Source organism: Charadrius vociferus, unplaced genomic scaffold (genome assembly GCF_000708025.1).
Source record: "Charadrius vociferus isolate BGI_N301 unplaced genomic scaffold, ASM70802v2 scaffold255, whole genome shotgun sequence".
Taxonomy (NCBI): Eukaryota; Metazoa; Chordata; class Aves; order Charadriiformes; family Charadriidae; genus Charadrius; species Charadrius vociferus.
Window position 1 is genome coordinate 2,737,390 of NW_009648785.1, and position 19,460 is coordinate 2,756,849.

A 19,460-nucleotide genomic window follows, 5' to 3' on the forward strand; every position below is an offset into this window, starting at 1 on the left:
GGGAGGATCACAGGAAGGTAAATCTATCAAGGTGACTTGAATAGCTGGCAGCTAAAGCCTGGTGTTAGAAAACAATATATTTGCTCTTATTACTAATCAGAATGAGTTACACTCTCCAGAGCTTTAAAATAGTGTTTTTTCCCTTTAATGTTGAGGCTTTTTTAGGAAATAGTTTCATTCAAGTTACTGAACTGTTCTTATAATTGCGTATACTGTATGTATAATAAACAGTGACACCAGATACCAAAGAAGACTGGAGTGGGGGGCTTCTGAGTCCACATATAGTAGAACACAGCTCTGGTGTCACTGGATTGAATTGTATGTTTTCACTACAGTTGGAATTGTGGTTTTGTAAATGTGGCTCTGTTAGTATTCCCATTCTCCTTTCCTTACTGGGTGATGTGGGAAAACAAAAGGAGTGGAAGAGCTGTTCCTGCCTATGCATATTGGGAGAATGGAGGAAGAAGCTCTTCCTATCCTCACCTTGCCAGCATGATGATGGGTGTCTATACTTGCTTTCTGAGCTATTTTAATTTTCTGCAAATCCTGGAAAACGGGCAGTGGGACAGGTAGCCAAAAAAGTGCTTTCCTGGGATAAGTTCAGATTCATGAGAAGCTGTAGCTTTTGATGCTATGGAAAAATAAGGTGACTGTCTAATATCATAGCATAAATACGGTGGTTTGATTGCAGCTACATCTGCAAAAAAGGTCTTGTCAGAGTATCGTTTTCTCTGTTTAGTGAAATAACTTAGCTATGGTGTCAAAATAACTTTTGCTGATAGGTCCCTGTCTTCCTGAATGGCTGGGAAAAAGCATGTTATTAGGGCAACTATGCCTATATACATCTCGTACTAACAAATCCTTTTAATTCTAAACAGGCTCTTAATAGTCACCATTTCTGTGATTACTGGTAGTCGTTTCATAAGCAATTTGCTAAAAGGATGGGGATGGTTGTATTTTTAATATTTCAGTCTGTAATCAAGGACATATTGTTTTAGTTATACATAAGACGTTCTCCAGCATTTGTTCCCAGCCCATATTGCTCTGGGGCTTTCATGACTTCATTTTTAATATGGGTAGTAATACATATTGGAAAAACATGTCTTATTCTTTGCTTCCCTTCCTGTTCATGCAGTAGACCTTCAAATTGTCAGTCATCGAAAGCAAGAATTTAGTAGGATTTAAAGAGAGTGTGCTATATTTGTAGAAATCCTAAAATCAGGAATTACTGTTATAAAGATGCCAATAAAAAACTACTGAGAACACTTGGAAACCAAGTAGAAATAAGTCATTGTAAGGAGAAAGTGGAAAGATTTTTTGGTATTTTTATTTTTAAATTGGTGTGCATATGCCTGTGGTGAAATAAGAGAAATATCTTGTTAAATAATTTTGCTTTCGTTTTGTTTCTAGGCTATTGCAAAATTGCAATGATGACAGTCTGAATGTTGCACTTCCTATGAGAATGCTTGAGGTATTTTCATCTGAGAATACGTATTTGCCTGTTTTACAAGATGTCAGCTATGTGACATCATTAATTGAACAAATTTTGCACTACATGATTCAAAAAGGTGAGTAGCTAGGAAGTATAAGTTCTGGGAAATATTCAAAAATTAAACACAATGAGTAATACCTGAAGACCACTGTTGTTTAATCATGTTTTGCCTTTACCACAGACACAATGAATTAAGTGCTGCATACACTAACATATCATAGATGGATATTTTGCTTGAGATCATTGCTTGAGAAATTACCATTCGATTTCTTTTGAAATTCTGTTTATAAATTGAATATTCTACCAAGTTACTTACACAGACTTTTACCACAGATTTTGAGAGTAGGTGGATATTATCTAACAGAAGTTTTATTTGAAGAGCTGTTTATGTCTGCACACACGCCCACATGCTGTGCCAGGTCTAAGCTTTTGTTGTGTAAAAGTTAGGCATTGTTTTGCAGTACTGCTCTCTATAACTGCTAATGTTCATTATTATCATAAATTGGTATTACCTTTTCATCCTGCTAGCACCAGAGGAACCTCAGCAAAGAGATGGTGAACTAGCTTTTATTTCCCTTGTACCATCATGGGCAAAACTGTTTGCTAAACTGCAGTTACACCTGTGCAAACATACCGAAAGTTAATGAACTGTGTAGTTGTCACCAAGATTACGTTTTGTCTTGAAGAAACTTTATTACTCTGGAAACATGCAAAAAACCCAATTTGACTTTCTGATACCATAGCTTGAGTTTGCATGACTTGTGGATGGGGGGAAAAGACAAAAACATTATGAAATGAACATCTTGGATCTGTCTTCGTTGGTAGAAAACATAAAAAGAGCACCTTCCAATTTGTTAGTTAATTGTTGGAATAGTTTTGTGTTTGTAAGTTTTAAAGTACATTCAGTGGACTAGGCTATCTTATGCTGTTATTAAGGATCTTTGGTTTTAACTACTACACGTTGAAGTCACTATGAGGAAAAAAAAAATATTTATTGTAGGACATCTGTTTTACTTGCTAGGCATAACTAAAACTATAGAAGTATTTGTATTTGTCTCATTGCTTACTATATATCTTCCAGAATACTTTAATACATTATACTTTGTTCTTTTAGTATAATATTCAGTTCTCACAACTGATCTATGAAAGTTTATCAAGATGTTAGATTATAAATTTTAGTAAAAAAATTCAGCTTTCTGATCACTTACAATCAAAACAAAAAGTGGCTGTGTGCAACTACGGATGTTCTGTCTCCTAATCATTTATGATGGTTATTTTGTAAACAATCTGTAATCAGCTTTTTAGTATATGTTTTTGTATGCAGTTTGTCTTCCATGTGCGTCTTGTCAGCATCGCTAAGTTATTCCTTTATGGTGATTTCCACTTGTTGCGTTGTATGTCAAGTTAGGTAGTCCTTGTCAAAGGATCTTAGACTGGACCTGTCAATAATACAACACTATTTATGCATTTACAGTGGTTCCTGCAGTTTTGGAACTTGAGTTTAGGAGTTCATTGGGCAAAAGTACGTTGGTTTAAGAAGAATGAATTTGTGTGATTCCATTTGTACTTTAGTGAGACAAAAATAGATTATGCTCTACACGTGGCTGGCGTTGTAACGTATTTTATTACTGTCTGAGAGATCCCTGTTTTGGGAAAAGTAATTGTATTCTTCAGCCTGTTAAGGCAAGATGTTTATAGTATTGAGACATTCTGCCAACAGGACTGTTATCTGTATGGTGGAGCCATGTTTTGGAGTAGAGGGCAAAATTCATCATTTCTGAAATGCTGGGAGGACAGCTGCCAAAAACATGACTAGAGTCACTCAGAGGAGAAAGAATGTCTTTCTCATACATCATGGTTTAAAAAAATCAAAGTATTCACATCGTCAGCAGAGCAGTCGGTCTTTGAAAGATCAAACTGACTCTGAATGCAATCGTCTATCTATGATTTTATAAAGTTACGTTTCCAAAGGGGTTGATGGTATATTCTGTTAGTTATGTGAATGTGACTTGGACCATTGTAAAATTATTCCGAAGTAAAGCTTCATGCAATGAATTGTAAAGTATTTTTCAAGTTAAAAATGTTAAGTATATAAGTTGTTTTATATGGAAAAGAAGGAAAGTAATACTGTATTGAAAAAGTGGTGTTTCTTATTTGCAGGCTACTACAAGTCGCTTTATTTGTTAATTAACAATAAGCTTCCCTCGAGTATTGAGTATTCTGATGTTTCTCGAGTCCCTATTGCAAAAATACTTCTGGAGAATGTTCTGAAGCCATTGCACTTTACATATAGCTCCTGTCCAGAAGGTGCAAGGTAAATAAAGATAATATTAGGTATTTCTATACTTATTTCTTATTGCAAAGGTGCACAGTTTGATTATCTAGCTATTCTTTCAGTGCAGTTTGTTGATTTATTTGCATTAGTAATGATTTTTTGGTAATGCTTTTCATCATTGAAACAATGTAGTTTCAGGTGTGTTTAAGAAAAAGGCAATAAAATGCCGAAGAATGCAATAAACAGAGCACAGGGAATAGCAGGTATTGCAATGTGTAGGAACATACATGTGGAAAAAATTAGATGAGTGCAGAGATGCAGCTAAGGGCAGATGAAAAGAATTTTTAGAGTTAAGAAGAACTTTGTGGCAGAGGAGCTGAGGTTTATGAAGAGAAATAACTAAGTCATAGGTATTTCTTTCAAGAACAAAGTGTCGGGTATGTTGAAAGATGGAACAAAAATCAAACTCTGGTTGTATCACGTGATAGTGTTTTGTGTTAAAGTAGTATTTTTTTGGGAAAAAAAAAATTAAAAAGCACAATTAATTTTTTATTTCAAGAATGTAAACAACAAATTTAACTTCAGAATAGTTTTCTGTGAGTTCCTGAAAAGTGTAAAGGATGAAATTGCATGCAAGATCATCAGGAAAAGCATGTAGTGTAAGAAATTAATTTTTGAGACATCTGAGAAATTTGGTTTATTAGTGCAGGATTAATGGAGCACATCCTTGCAGTCTTCTTGATGGACGTGTTCAAACTTGCAAATTGATCTGTTATTCCAGAGATATAATTGTGGGAAAATTTGCCTATATTTTCTATAAAGACAATTTTTCTTCATTTCAGGCAGCAGATTTTTGCAGCCTTCACAGAGGAGTTTCTGGCAGCACCTTTTACGGATCAGATATTCCATTTCATCATTCCAGCGCTTGCTGATGTGCAGACCATTTTCCCTTATGAACTCTTTCTGAATGCACTATTATTAGCAGAAAGTGGATGTTCAAGAAGAAGTGATCAAGCCCCATGGCTTTTTTACTTTGTGTTAACAGTTGGAGAAACATATTTGGGTGAGACCGCTGAATGGCCAATTCAGTGTTTTTTTCATATTTGAGTTAATATGTTATGTGTTTCCAGAGTGTGATTCACTACCAAGCAAAAAGGACAGTTTGTGGATACAAGTATTGGAGAGATCTGTTTTATTAGTTATTCTTACCTTTTTCAGTAAAAAATACACTTAATTTGGGAAGATTTGGCATAATGTGTTTTGGTCAGGTATTTCTGGTAAAATATATTTTATAGTACGGTGTGACCTGAATAACAATCTTTTATTTCAATGTATGTGCTATAGGCTCCCTTTCAGAGGAAGGACTTCTTGTGTATCTGAGGGTACTCCAGACTTCCCTCTCTCAGCTGCCTGTGTCTACTGCTGGTACAAACTGTCAAGATGCAAACAGCGATTCTGAAGATGAGGATGAAGAGATCAGTAAAATGACAACTACACCAGTAAGCAGTACAGAATTTCTTTGAATGACTTTCTATTATAGCAGCAGCAGATACAGGCAGAAACACGATCACCGTAAGCCCGCTATTTTCCTAGCTACATGTAGAAGGGAGCATGTTTACTTCTTACAAATAGATGGCTGCTCACTGTAAGCAAATGGAACTGGTTGCTTACCTGAAAAATGAAACGGAACAAAAAAATCAACAAACAAAATCCTGACTATAATAAGAAGTCTTAAAATACAGGTAGTGTGTCTTCTGAAGGACAGAGCTTTTATTGAACAGAAAGAGTTTAAACTTCTCTGCTTTAAATTTGTATTTTATAGAGACTGTATTACTCTCTGTATTCTTCAAGTCTGTGATGATGCTAAGATATCATAAAATGCACCAATGTGATCTTCCAACTTAGTATTTTCATTTTTTTTCTCATGGAGATACTATAAATTCAACTGTAGTCTTTACCCTGTAGAATTAGCTCTGTATTTAAATATATCCACTACCTTGAAAGCCCTTGAAGAGGGAACACCTGCTTTCTATAGTAATGTATAGAGACTGTAGTATAAGTAGGACTTTTCACTATAGTTTAAACTTCCACCAGTAAAATGAACCCATGCTAACTTTAACCTAACACTCGGACCAAGGCTTTGAACAACCAAAGTTGGAGAGATGTGAACAGTTTCTTACTGGCCTTCATATTATCTCTCAAAAGACACTACCATTCAAAGGACGTACGCAGTGTGCAGTCCTTAGTTGTGGAATGTGTGAAATTTAACCATATTTAGAGTTCATTTAAAAAAAAAATAATATTTTACCTCTCCACACTGAGCTGGGAATTCTACATTTCTGTCTCTCAGGCATTCTAAGGCTTCCTGGCATTTTTTGAAGTGTTGAAAGCAAAAGTGTCCCAGCTCTATAATGCCTACTTATATTTCATGTAAGGTGGTATATGTTTCTGAAAGATACAGCTTCTTGAAGACCTAGATATTGAGAGTAGCCTCTTATAAAAACCTGTACTGTTGGGGAATATGTGCAACCTTTTACTTGTACGTTTTTAAATGCAGTGTGTTACCATTACCCTGAAATCTCTACCAAGACAGTGTGAATAAAATACTTAATTTGCTAGCCGCGCACACACTGTATGTGATGTAAGTACTGGCAGATTCTACTTGTGGCTTAGAGATACTGGTGATATTTAAGAGGTGATTAGGTAAAAACAAAGAATAAATTTTTGTTCACATGTGACTTGCAATAATTTGTAAATGAGAGAAAATCTGTTCTGAGGCGGCTTTAATAGATAATACTAATTATTGCAATACATTTTTCTTGTTTCTTGTGGGAGTTTTTTATGTATTCCATATCTTTATGCATACCTGTCTTACAAAAAAAAAAAAAAAAGGGTGGTTGGGGAACCCCTCTTTCTTAAAAATTCATAATTGAATAACTTGTATCCTTCAATGGGCCAGACTGCTTTGCTCTGTTGGGGCCAACATAAAGACAGGAAATGAGGAAAAGAAAAGGTTGAGCTCCACTCCGTTCTATGCCAAGAGAAAGCATTCCTTTTTGTACACTTCTAGAACTACCCAAACGTGTATTAGCCACCCTGAAGTTTTTTGTTGTTTGTTAACCCATGGGTTATGAATGTGAAAACACTGTTTGTGAAGAAACTTACAGTCGACATGCGTTTCTGGATTTCGTGTCCAATGCTGACTGATGTCAGTGGGGAAGAGATGACTATTCATGTATTTTATGCCAGTAAATGATCTCACCTTATTTGTATCCAAGTGTTGCAGAACATGCTTACTTTAAAGGGAGTCTTCCCACTGGCCTAAGTGAAAAGATCGATACCACAACCCAACAGTTGCGTACCTGGGGATTTAAGTTGGCTCTTGGGTCTAATGCTTTTAAGAATGCTAGTATGATATACATATGTGCTTATGTTTTAATTATTGTACAAGAAAGCTTCATGTTCTAGTAAAATTCTGAAGTGGTAGTTTTTTTTAAAAAGGGGATATTTGATAATTAAAAGGACTTAAAGCAAATTTTTCTTTGATATGTTCATAGGGTGATGGGAGAATATCAGTTCAGTATATAACTGAGGAGTGTCTAAAGAAGTTGGATACAAAGCAGCAGACAAACACTCTACTGAATATGGTTTGGAGAGATTCAGCTAGTGAAGAGGTCTTTACCTTGATGGCATCAATCTGCCACACGCTAATGGTACAACACCGAATGATGGTGCCAAAAGTGAGGCAAGTATAATAGCGATGTTGAACTGTAGTACACCTAAAATGTGTTTTATTACATAGACATGTTTTAAATACCCTGTGGGTTTTTATCTGTGGTTTTTTTTCTATGATCAGCTGAAATAAATCAGAATTTCAGAATTTAAATAATAAATCCAGGCAAACTGAAGAGTGGATTAATTCTGTTTCTTATTTTTAATTCCTGTTCCTTGTGCTCTCTCTGGAGTAATTGCTGAAACCAAAAGTGTAAGCTCTTGGTTTGTTTAGCAAGTTGCAAATAAGTTAGTATTCTATCACCACATTGAGGACTATGGAACAGGTAGTGTTTGTGATCAGAAAATTGAATAGGGATTGCAAAGATTCTTGAAAGGAGTTTATCTGTCTGCTTGCTCAGAGGCAGTGTTAAGAGTCATTCTGGCAGAAATTTGTCTGGATTGTTTTTAAAACTTTCAGTTACATGGATTCCACAGTCTCTTTAACTCGCTGAGCACTGAAACCAACTTCTTCTCTATCCTCTTTAATATATAGCCAAAATCTCTCTTGCTACAAATCAGAACATATGAAATGCTCTGTTGTTTGGGAAGGGCTTTGGCACCTGAGATGGAGATAAAAGACTTGTTCATTTGTACAGCATTCTTTTACAAAACCTGCAAACCACAAATGTCAGTAACAATGAAAGATGATTTGCGACATTTTTATCATCAAGCTAAGACCTATAAGCGTTAACACTGTTCTGGTGCAAGTAGTTTTGAATAAGTATGTAGTTTCTGGTAGTAAAGTAAGTATTTAGGGAATGTTGTAAACATAATCAATTCAAACTGCATTGTAAACAGTGATACAGAAAACTAATTAGGTGCTATCTTAGCCCAATGGTGTTTATAGCTGTTAGAGGAAGTGAGATGTCAGTGAAACTGTGATTGCTCGATTAGGGTAATTAGTTCTTTGTAGACTAATTGCATTAGAGCAGGATGTGAGACCTGAAGATCATAGCAGCAGTTGAATTAGTATGCCCGCTTTATTGTTGCAAGTAGTACATTGCCTTGGATAGTAATTACTGAGTTTAAATGCATCACTGCTTTGACTTGAAGTTTTCTGGTGAACTGTGTGGAACAGGGTGTTTAAAGAATAAAGAAGTTACTCGTACAATTAAAGTCCTGTGTATGGCATCTGTTTCCTTTGAGACGCCGTATTTGGTCTTTGCAGTTATTTATGGTAACAGGCTAGTTACAGATCAGGTAAATTCAAGAGTTAGGAAAGTTCTACTCATCATCTTATAATACAAAGCAATTTAGAAATTTTAAATTTTTAATAGCTCCAAAGTAGTTGAATTTACCAATTTTAGAAATAAGTAGTAGAGATACTAAGATTTGTGTCAGTAATACTAATGGAATTACTTTCATAATCAAAATGAAGTTAGTTCATGCAGGTATTTGCAGAATTAAAACGGACATTTAATTACTAGTTCAGACTTCCAAGTCAGTTCTAAGTGTTGGGTTTGCCAGGTATCATCGTGTTAGGAGGTGTCAATCTTTTGCCCTGCTCTCAGTGCATTTTAGCCCTGGCCCAAGTTGCCAAGCAGCTATTCTAAACCTTCTCTTTGGGTGTTTTTCAAAGGACATCTGATGTTGTTTTCAAGGTAGTAAAGATGTGTCACCTCAAAAGACAATTAAAAGATTTTTTCATCATTAATTTCCACTTTTTTTAATTGCCCAAATGATTTTGTCAAATTTAATGTCTTTTGAAAGATGCTTCACTTGCTTTGAAACTAACTTTTAAATTACTTAATACTCACAGTAAAGTGGATCTATTTAGTTAAATCATGTAGAAATAGTTAAACAGAAATAATTTATTTAAAATTATTTTTAATATATTCTAAGAGCTCAAAAATGCTCTTTTATTTTGTGTTTGGAAACATACTGGGTCAAATTGTTTAGAAGGTGGAAAAGGTTGTTAGTAAAACTTATTTAACATCATTTACAACTGTACTAGAAAATAATGATAATTGAAAACATAAAGGCTGCAAATCAAAAATAGAGTTGCAACTGAAAATAACTTCAATAATCTGAAAGAAAATTAGGCAAAGGTTAACACAGGCTTTCGACGGGAGGAAACAACAAATATCTCTGTATTGTTCTAATAGTTCTGAGGCTTTTTTCCTTCTTGAAAAAAGATACAGTGTAGGCTTTAAAGCTGAATGCTTTTTATTCTTGTGGCTCCTCAAGTCATCCTCTTTGATGTGACTGATGATGATATCATATGGTGTTAGGAACATCAGTGTTGCCGCGTTAGGTCAGTAGTTTCTTTGGTTTTGCAACAGAGACCAAGAGAGATCACACAAGATTCACCAAAGTACAATGTAGCTTTGAACAGAAAGAGCAAGCCTCTAAAGTTCTGATTCTCTACAGAGGGTGGTGGGATCCAGAGATGGATTACTGGAAAAGCACATTGCTTTGGATTAGCCGTTAGGAATTTTGATGAATTCTGAGTAAGTTCTGGAAAGATGCAGTCAAGCCCAATTAAAGAAAAAGGCCACAAGACTGGAAAAACCTAGTTGTAGCTAATGTTCAGTAAGTCAGATGAGAGGTGTAGAATAAAATCCTGATTGTAATGAAGTAATTGGGAATTGTGCTTACTTTCAGAGGGGCAGGGCTTTCATCTTTTCACTGTAAAGTTGATGTATGTTCTTAAATGCCATTAATTTATTAAAAAAAAAAAAAAGAAAAGAGAAAACACGAGTCTTGGAGTGTAGTTCTCATTATGAAGAGATTTGCAAGACTTTTGTTCATCAAAGCTATACTTTACGTAACTAGTGAATTCTGTTTCTGCAAAATTTTTAGGGGGGTTATTTAATACCATAGACTTCAGGTCATGGCTATGGCTTAATATTAAACAGTGATGGGAACTGTGCTTGTACTGGGACTTCAGTTGCTATCAGCCATCTGATTAGTGCCCCAGAGTAATTGCTAGTCTTGGTTCATCAGTTTCATAGTGACTGTACACTACTACTGTTTAATTAATACAATGTTGCTCATCTTAACCTGTGGTTGAAAATTGTTTGGAAAACTGACATTCTGGTGTAATACGAGCAGCCTGTCTCCATAGGTGCGCTGAAGATACTTAGGCTTTACATGAGGCTATTTTAGTAATTTAGGAATGTTCTTTCGCTGTGGTGCTTTTCTTAAAACCATGAAGTTTTTACTCTTTTTTTTCTTTACGCTTCGCTTTACGTTCTCGGTCCAATACAAAGAGAGGCAGAAGCATAAAGCAGCCTTAAGAGCAGTATGGTTCATTTAATGATGGCTTTGCATGCTGTCTCGTACCTGTGACACCTTGCAGTTCTGAAGTGTCAGAATCCGCTGCCCCGGCAGCAGTGACCTTTTGCAGACTGTATGCGCTCCTCTCATTCTAGTGTATTCTCTTCATTAACTTAAATGGTCTCAGTGGGAAACAGGGCCCAATTTATGACCTAGACTGAAAATCTTGCCTTTAACTAATTAACTTGTAGTGGTGCCTCAGCTAAATTAAGCTTAATGGGTCATTTAATCTGTCCCATTGCGCAGAAGGAATTTGACACTTTTTTTTAAACCAGAGGTGCCCAAAATCCGCATAAATCATGTGGCCTTTGTGGACAATTAGTTACCTATGGAGAGAAACAAGGTTCTAAATAAATGATCGTTATGTACTTACTTTTGGGAGCAGATAATTTAATTTGGGATGATTAAAATAGATACTTAACAAAAGATGCTGGAGTGAATTTAACTCTGCCTCAGCCACAGGCTATGAGAATGTGCATTTTTCCACTTGAAAGGAGTTTATCCTTTCCGGTAGTAGAGAAATGGTTCTTCTCCCAAACTGCAATGTTAAATCTAAATATTGAACTTTACAAAAAATTGTTAATCATTCTACAAACCCATGTATAATGATCTCAAAATAAAGAAGTTGGTGATATGCAGTGAGATTTTCAAGAAAATGCAGAACCACCAGATGGGAGGGATAAAAATCCAGGGTTTAAACTTTAACAGCTTGGTTTGTTTTTAGAGTAGTAGAAATACTGAAAATGAACCCCCTGAGTTAGATTATAAAAATCAATATAAAAAGAAATAATGTATAATTTTTTTGATTTCTAGTGTTTGTGTGTGGTTGTTTTTTTTGTTTTTTGTTTTTTTTCTCTAAAGGAAAAAGTGATCAAGATTGTATGGACACTCAGGCTCTACATTAACTGATCTCTAAACCTTGTGGATTGATAATGCTTTGTGTTCAGGGTATATAAGCTATCCCTGTAATGTTCTGCAGTTGATCAAGAATTATTATCTTGCGTTGTGTCATTTTAATGTAGTTCTATCTGGAAATGATGTTTTTTTAGCAGATGCACATCTTTTCTTTGCCAAAGAGAAAGACCAAATGAGGTAGATTTTGACCTATTTTAATTATAAAAGTTTTTTTTAATATCTTTTTTTTTGCTTTTTAATTTTTTAATTTAATTTTTTTTTGCTTTTTCATGTTTTTTTTTTCCAATGTGAAGCCAAAATTTTTGAAACCTTTTAGTACAGCAAATTTCTTGAACTTTTCAAGAGCTATGACTTTTCAAGGCCGTTCTTGCATTGTAGTTTTTTTTTTTTTGTGTACAGTTGTTACCTTCTACTTTGAAAGCCAGTTTCTATACTTGGAGTGGGAGAGTAATACGTTGTTTCTGCAGTCATTCCTTTCGCAATGGGTTATATTTCAGGTGAATCTGGTAATGTAAAATTTTTGTAACACAAGGCCTAATTCACATGTCTGTTTAGTTTCCAGTTTCATGTTTATTTTCTGGTAACAGTATGGAAACTTGTGAATTGATGAATTCATCTGCTTCATATTTCATAGGTATTTCATATGGACAAAGTAGGCTGTATGATAACATCTTCTACCAAATTTGCATTTTTGTATTTAACCAGATTTTCAGGGAAGGGAAATGTAAAAGTTGAATACATTCTGCATTTCTGGAATCAGGCCATGAAATATAGCAGTTGCTACCATTGACTGCCTGAATCACGGATATGGAATAAAAATCGCTAAAACTTAGACAAAGGTTATTATTATAAGCTCTTAAGATTTGTCCTTTTTTTCCCTTCATTATTGCTGAATATTGCTAGAATGAAAAAATGAATTACATTGTGATAGGTTCAGTGTCCATAATATTTGTTCATTTCTGCTAAAACTATTACATAATTTCCAGGGATGATTGTAAAATTAATAAGTTTTCGCTTGGAAGCCCTATGAGACCTACCGGCACTGTGCCAAATTACTTTTCATTTCAAATACGAGGCTGAAAACTGAAGGTCACTGAGGAAATTTCTCATTTCAGAAACCGAGACATCTGAGCTATTATTCAGATATTTAAACATTAAAATACAAACTCTTGTTCTAAATTAGCTAGATATAATAAGCCCTTCCTTACATAATAATGCATATTTTTCACCCAAATATCAAAATAATGTGACTTTAGAAGGAAGTAAAATTCCCATGTATCAAATTCGGGGTTTTTTTTCCTGAAATTCCACCTGTTTAAAGTAGAACTTAATTTTACAATAAAACTTATCTTAAAGTAGCATTAGCTGCAGTTGCTTCAAATTTGACTCAAACTTCATAATAATCACTAATGTGCAACTTCTCTGGCATATGTAAAGCTTCCAACTCTTTTTGAAGGTATTGATCTATGTATTTAAAATTCAAAGGTTTTGGAACAAGAGGGGCGATACTTCAGCAAAGACACATCGCAAACCAGAGTTTGCTTTTATGTCATTTTCCCTTCTTCTGCATGCCCCCGTTCTATTTCCAAAACTCCAAAATTCCCATGAAACTCTTATCTTTCCTATTTGGTGAAGAATTTTGCCTTTCCCAATGCTACTTTATCCTCGCACAGCTCCTTATCTGTGCGACTGGCTTTTAGTGAATACGCGTCAATTGAGAGCTTGAAGAAGGGACTGACTTCGTGGATGCTTAAGAGTAGCTGTACTTCAGCGAAGACAGCAAAAAGAGCCCCCAGGGCTCCAGCAGCCAGTAAGCGAGGACCCAGAGGCATATGGCACTATGCAGTATTTGTTTGTGAGTGGGCATGTAGGTTTTCTTCTGGTTTTTTTGGTTTTTTTTTTTTTTTTTGGTTTAATGTCTTTAAATGAATTGCCACTTAAACCGTTCTCAAATGTTTTTAAGTGTTTACTGGTATTTTACTTTTTTCCTTAATGAAATGTGTGCTTCCTCTCTTTTGCCATCTGGCAAATTTTAATTTATCCATGTGGTTCATAATAAATACTGTGTTTTCAGGCAGCAGCTAGTCTGCCCTCCCTGCTCCCATTTCCCAGCCTCCTACTTGTATGCGTGGTCACAGGGAATTTTGATATTGTGAAGCTATGGACCTCTGAGAGAAGATGTAGACCTGAGTTTGTGTTTTACCTTATTTATTCCAGTAGTAATTAGGAGACCTAGGAAAATAGCATTTAGGATAACTAACTGAATATAGTTCTTCAGTATCTGAAAAATGACAGTTTAGTCAGTCAAATCCTGTTTTGTTTCCTAGAAGACATTAGTTGTTTCAAATTATGTTTGTCACATATGTTGCTTCCTGTAGGAGGAAAAAATGGGCTGAGGGACACGTTTTAATTCAAAGAAGCTTTTTATTTCGTATTTCTATAAAAAGCTGTAATCATATCTGAAATAATAGGGCTAAAGTCGGTCGTGTATATAACTGACTTGTGAACATACACATTTATTTTTACAAATGTGTAAACTGTTCTCTATCTACAAATGAATTAATGTATGTGTATGGGTGGCTGTGCTGACAGACATTGTTCCATTGATGTTGTTATATTTGTATCTGCCATGCAGAATATACCAATAAAATTGCTATGTAATTGTAAATCGCTAGTTGCTTCTAGCATAAACTAAGGTATTTTAATCTACTTTTCACAAATACTGCTATGGTTGTTAATATCAGAAGAACCACAGAAGTGACCTGTTAACTAGTTGGTGTGGTTATCCATATTAGAATTCTTAAAAATCCCAGAAAAATAACTTGGAGTATATGTTATTTTTATTTAATGTGTGTTTAATTCTGTGGAATACTTGGGTCTATATCATGTGGTTTGTTGCTGAGGTAATGAAAACTGTATTTTAGGTATAAGGATTTATATGCTTGTTTTTCAGCTTTAAGACTTTCACCACATTTGATTAGAATAAGAACCTCCAGCTTGAAAAAATAAATTTGAATTGTTACTGTTTAAGAAATGCTTGGCAGAAGTGTTCTTATAGAAACATTGTGTTTTGTGAATACAGTATTTTGGAAAACATAATTTATTTTAACTTCCTCTTGCAGGCTTCTTTATAGTTTAGCCTTTAATGCCAGATTCCTGAGGCATCTTTGGCATTTGATATCTTCCATGACTACACGAATGATTACAGGGTATGTATTATACCATCTCTGAAACTGACTCTTTGTTAAAATAGAGTATAGCTAGTGACAAGAGAATGAGACAATTGGTGGTGTGACAGTGCTTGTGGAAGGTGATTGAAAACAAAACTGTAATGGTTACTTAGCTCCTATGATTTCATAAAACTGAGCAAAATCTCGGGAATTGGACAGTTGTAAATAATTACAGGTAAATAAATAAAATCTTTATTTAAAATAAGATAAAAATTTAAAATAAGGATGCTTTGTAGTTTTTGGAGCATAAATATAACAAACACTGAAGCTCCAAATACTTCATCCCAAGTATGTGAGTTTTATCTCGTATACCTTGACTAGTCTGGAAATTGATGGTAGCAGAAGCATGTTCCCAGGAACTTGGGCTTTGGACCTGCAGATTTGTTCTGTGCTGACATACAGGTAAGTTACTCTGTCGTTGAGAAAGCTCAAGAGAGCTGGCTGCTATTTAAGCATCTCTTCCTCCAAGCTCAGGATTGGTGCATCCTGAAGAGCAAGAAATCAGGCAAGGGAAGGACACCTGCATGGCTGAGCAGGGACCTTCTGAAAAAGCTCAGGTGGAAGAAGGGAGTTTACAGTAGGTGGAAGAAGCGGCTGACTGCTTGGGAGAAGTACAAGAATGCTGTCAGGGTATGCAGGGATGAAACAAGGAGAGCCAAGGCAGCCTTAGAATTGAACCTGGTGAGGGATGTAAAGGACAATAGGAAGGATTTCTTTAAGTATATAGGAGACAAAAGGAAAACTAGGGAAGATGTGGGGCTGCTGTTGAACGAGACAGGTGCTGTGGTGACAGATGATGCAGAGAAGGCAGAGTTGCTGAACTGTTCAGGCCAGCCCTCCAGAGTCCCAGACTTTGCAGGTAACAGAGAAAGTCTGGAGGAAGCAAGACTTTCCCTTGGTTGATGAGGAGCAAATTAGAGATCTGTTAGGTAAACTGGATATCCACCACAAGTCCATGGAGCCTGATAGGATGCACCCACGAGTGCTGAGGGAGCTAGGGGAGGTCATTGCTGAGCTGCCCTCCATCATCTGTGAAAGGTCCTGGAGAACAGGTGAGGTGCCTGAGGACTGGACTTGAATGTTTTCAAAAGGGGCAAGAAGGGTGACCCAGGAAGCTACAGGCTGGTCAGCCTCACCTCCATCCCTGGAAAGATGATGGAACAGCTTGTTCTGGGTGTCGTCTCAAAGCATCTGGAAGAAAAGAAGGTTATCAGAAGTAGTCAGCATGGATTCACCAAGGGGAAGTCATGTCTGACTAATCTGATAGCCTTCTATGGTGGTGTGACTGAATGGGTGGATGAGGGGAGGGCAGTGGATATTGTCTACCTTGGCTTCAGCAGGGCTTTTGACACCATTTCCCACATCATCCTCACAGGCAAGCTTAGGAAACGTGGGTTAGATGAGTGGACAGTGAGGTGGATTGAACAGTGGCTGGCAGATAGAGCTCAGAGGGTTGTCATTAGTGGTGCAGAGTCTAGTTGGAGGTCAGTAACGAGTGGTGTCCCTCAGGGGTCAGTACTGGATCCAGTCCTGTGCAATATATTCATCAATGATCTGGATGAAGAGATAGAGTGTACCCTCAGCAAGTTTGCTGATGACACAAAACTGGGAGGAGTGGCTGACATGCTGGAGGGCTGTGCTGCCTTACAGCGTGAGCTGGACAGGCTGGAGAGTTGGGCAAAGAGAAACCTTATGAAATTCAACAAGGGCAAGTGTAGGGTACTGCACCTGGGGAGGAATAACCCCACGCATCAGTACAGGTTGGGGGCTGACCTGCCGGAGGGCAGCTCTGTGGAAAGGGACCTGGGAGTCCTGGTGGACAACAGGATGACCATGAGCCAGCAATGTGCCCTGGTGGCCAAGAAGGCAAATGGCATCCTGGGTTACATCAAGAAAAGCATGGCCAGCAGGTTGAAGGAGGTCATCCTTCCCCTCTACTCTGCCCTGGTGAGGCCACATCTGGAGTATTGTGTCCAGTGCTGGGCTCCCCAGTTCAAGAAGGACAGGGAACTGCTGGAGAGGGTCCAGCAAAGAGCTACGAAGATGATTAGGGAATTCGAACATCTCTCTTATGAGGAAAGACTGAGAGACTTGGGTCTTTTTAGTCTAGAGAAAAGAAGACTGAGGGGGGATCTTATTAATGCTTATAAATCTTTAAAAGGACGGTGCCAGGGGGATGGGGAACAGTCTTTTTTGACTGGTGCCCAGTGATAGGACAAGAGGTGATGGGCACAAACTTGAATATAGGAAGTTCCATCTTAACATGAGGAGGAATTTCTTTCTTTTGAGGGTGGCAGAGCACTGCCCAGAGAGGCTGTGGAGTCTCCCACTCTGGGGACATTCAAAACCTGCCTGGATGCCGTCCTGTGCAACCTGCTGTAGGTGACCCTGCTCTGGCAGAGGGGTTGGGCTAGATGATCTCCAGAGGTCCCTTCCAACCCTGACCATTCTGTGATTCTGTAACAGAGAAACACAGCAAAGAGTCTGCAGCCTGCAGTTAATGGCAAGGTTTATCATCAAGACACAGAGATACTATAGTGACAAGAACTTACAAAGAGTAACTTTATTTTGCGAGAATGGGAAACAGTAGTTATTCAACTGTCTGCCATCCTTATTTTGCTGTAGGAACTACTACTAAATATTTTTACTAGAATGCTGAATTTAATACTTTTTAGGGTATTTAATTAACTATCTCTTCAATTTTGTGTTTTATATTTTAAGGTCAATGGTGCCACTCCTTCAGGTGATTTCAAGAGGCTCTCCAATGTCTTTAGAAGACTCTAGTCGAATCATCCCTCTCTTCTACCTTTTTAGTTCTTTGTTTAGTCATTCACTTATTTCTATTCACGATAATGAATTCTTTGGTGATCCAATAGAAGGTGAGTTTCAAGCATAATAAATAGTGGTGGTTTTTTGTAGGGCTGCAGAGTTCCCTGGGCAATGATTTGCTGACATCTGTGGAGAAGGGTGTTCTGGGCTGACTTGTTAGTCCCCTGAGCACTCAGCTGTCAGCTGGCTCTTTCATGGTGATTACATTTAGAAAAAAAGAAGGAGGAAAAAATAAAATAAAGGGATGGTCTGCACCTTGGGAACTCTAGCTTTAGAGGGTCTCGTATAGAAGTTCTTAATCATGATAATTTTTAATGAGTTAGTGAAAAGACTGAAGTTCTTTTGGACTAAACCTGTAGTCTAATGTAAAAATTTAAGATAGCAGGAATCAAAAAAGAAAATAAGAGAATGTTGTAATTAAAATTATCAGGACTGCAAACAATTACAAGACCTGATTGCCTTTATAAATACATGCTCCTGCTCTTTTTGGGTGATCTTTCTTTTCTCTACTTTTAGATTTTATCTATGAATATTCAAGTTCCAATGAAATTAAGTGCTTTTTAAATAACAAAATGATTAATAAAGTTGTTTGAAGAAACATAAACTTGTATTTTATGTAGTTGTAGGTCAAAGACAATCATCAATGATGCCTTTTACACTAGAAGAGCTTGTAATATTATCACGCTGCCTTCGAGATGCATGTTTAGGAATCATAAAGTTGGCTTACCCAGAAACAAAACCAGAGGTTCGTGAGGAATATATTGCAGCATTTAGAAGTGTTGGAGTAACAAAAAATACAGAAATGCAGCAATGTATACAGACAGAACAAAAAAAGTGGATTCAATTATTCAAGGTAAATTGTGTCAATTTTCAGAACATATTTAAATAAAATTTTCAAGCTTCTGCTGGCTGTGTGAGAGTAGGTAATTTTTTCCCCTAATTCTGCTTTTAACACAGTTGTTACAAGGAATATGGATTTGGGAAGGCTGCTTTTTGGCATGTGTGCTAAACTTTGAGTAATTAAATTCTTATAACTAACTTTTTTTTGCTTCTAGCAAAATTATTAATTATTCTTAATTTAATTTTCCTGCTTCTTTATAAAATAGTTACTGTAATGAATTTAGGTTTTAACTTGGACGCCCATTCAGCAAGGTGCTTAAGCATGTCATTACAACTTTATATAGGTGTGAAATTCTAACTAAATCATATAATTACTCAAATATTTATGTTTTGGAGGATTCACTAAATTGGGACCATGCCGCATTGGTTTTGTTTGTGTTCTACTAAAATACATTGGTATTACTTCCTTTGGATTGGCTGGAATACTAATGGAGTAGTGGGTCAGCAAATGTAAACTAAATGTATGTTATTTCTGGGTATCTGTGGATGTGTTTCTGCTGGTTTTATCCATGGCATCTAAGACATGAGTTAAGAGGAGCTGAAAACGTTGGCAGGCAAAATCTTAATATAACTGTTGCCGAAAAAAAGGAGTGCTTGACTTGTCGTGAAAATTCTGCAGCAAACACATCTAGTCAGCTAAAATTGCTCATTAAAGAAGTGGGAGCAGAAGAAATGCATTTTCCAAATTGAATGCTAGATTTACAGTCTGTTTAATACTGGTGACCTCTCGCGCACTAATGTTCAGTTCGAGTCATCAGCTGTCCCT

General features: G+C 36.5%; 1 protein-coding gene across 1 annotated transcript in view; it reads left to right on the forward strand.

Moving 5' to 3' along the window:
• The window catches only part of UBE3C (ubiquitin protein ligase E3C), a 79,026-nt gene that overhangs the window by 14,878 nt on the left and 44,688 nt on the right, over positions 1–19,460 (forward strand). Inside the window, exons 6-13 of the mRNA XM_009886774.1 lie at positions 1,411–1,568; positions 3,653–3,806; positions 4,610–4,830; positions 5,112–5,266; positions 7,325–7,512; positions 14,858–14,944; positions 17,687–17,844; positions 18,415–18,647. Coding sequence (XP_009885076.1) covers positions 1,411–1,568; positions 3,653–3,806; positions 4,610–4,830; positions 5,112–5,266; positions 7,325–7,512; positions 14,858–14,944; positions 17,687–17,844; positions 18,415–18,647 — 1,354 coding nt within the window. The remainder of the gene's footprint in view (positions 1–1,410; positions 1,569–3,652; positions 3,807–4,609; positions 4,831–5,111; positions 5,267–7,324; positions 7,513–14,857; positions 14,945–17,686; positions 17,845–18,414; positions 18,648–19,460) is intronic.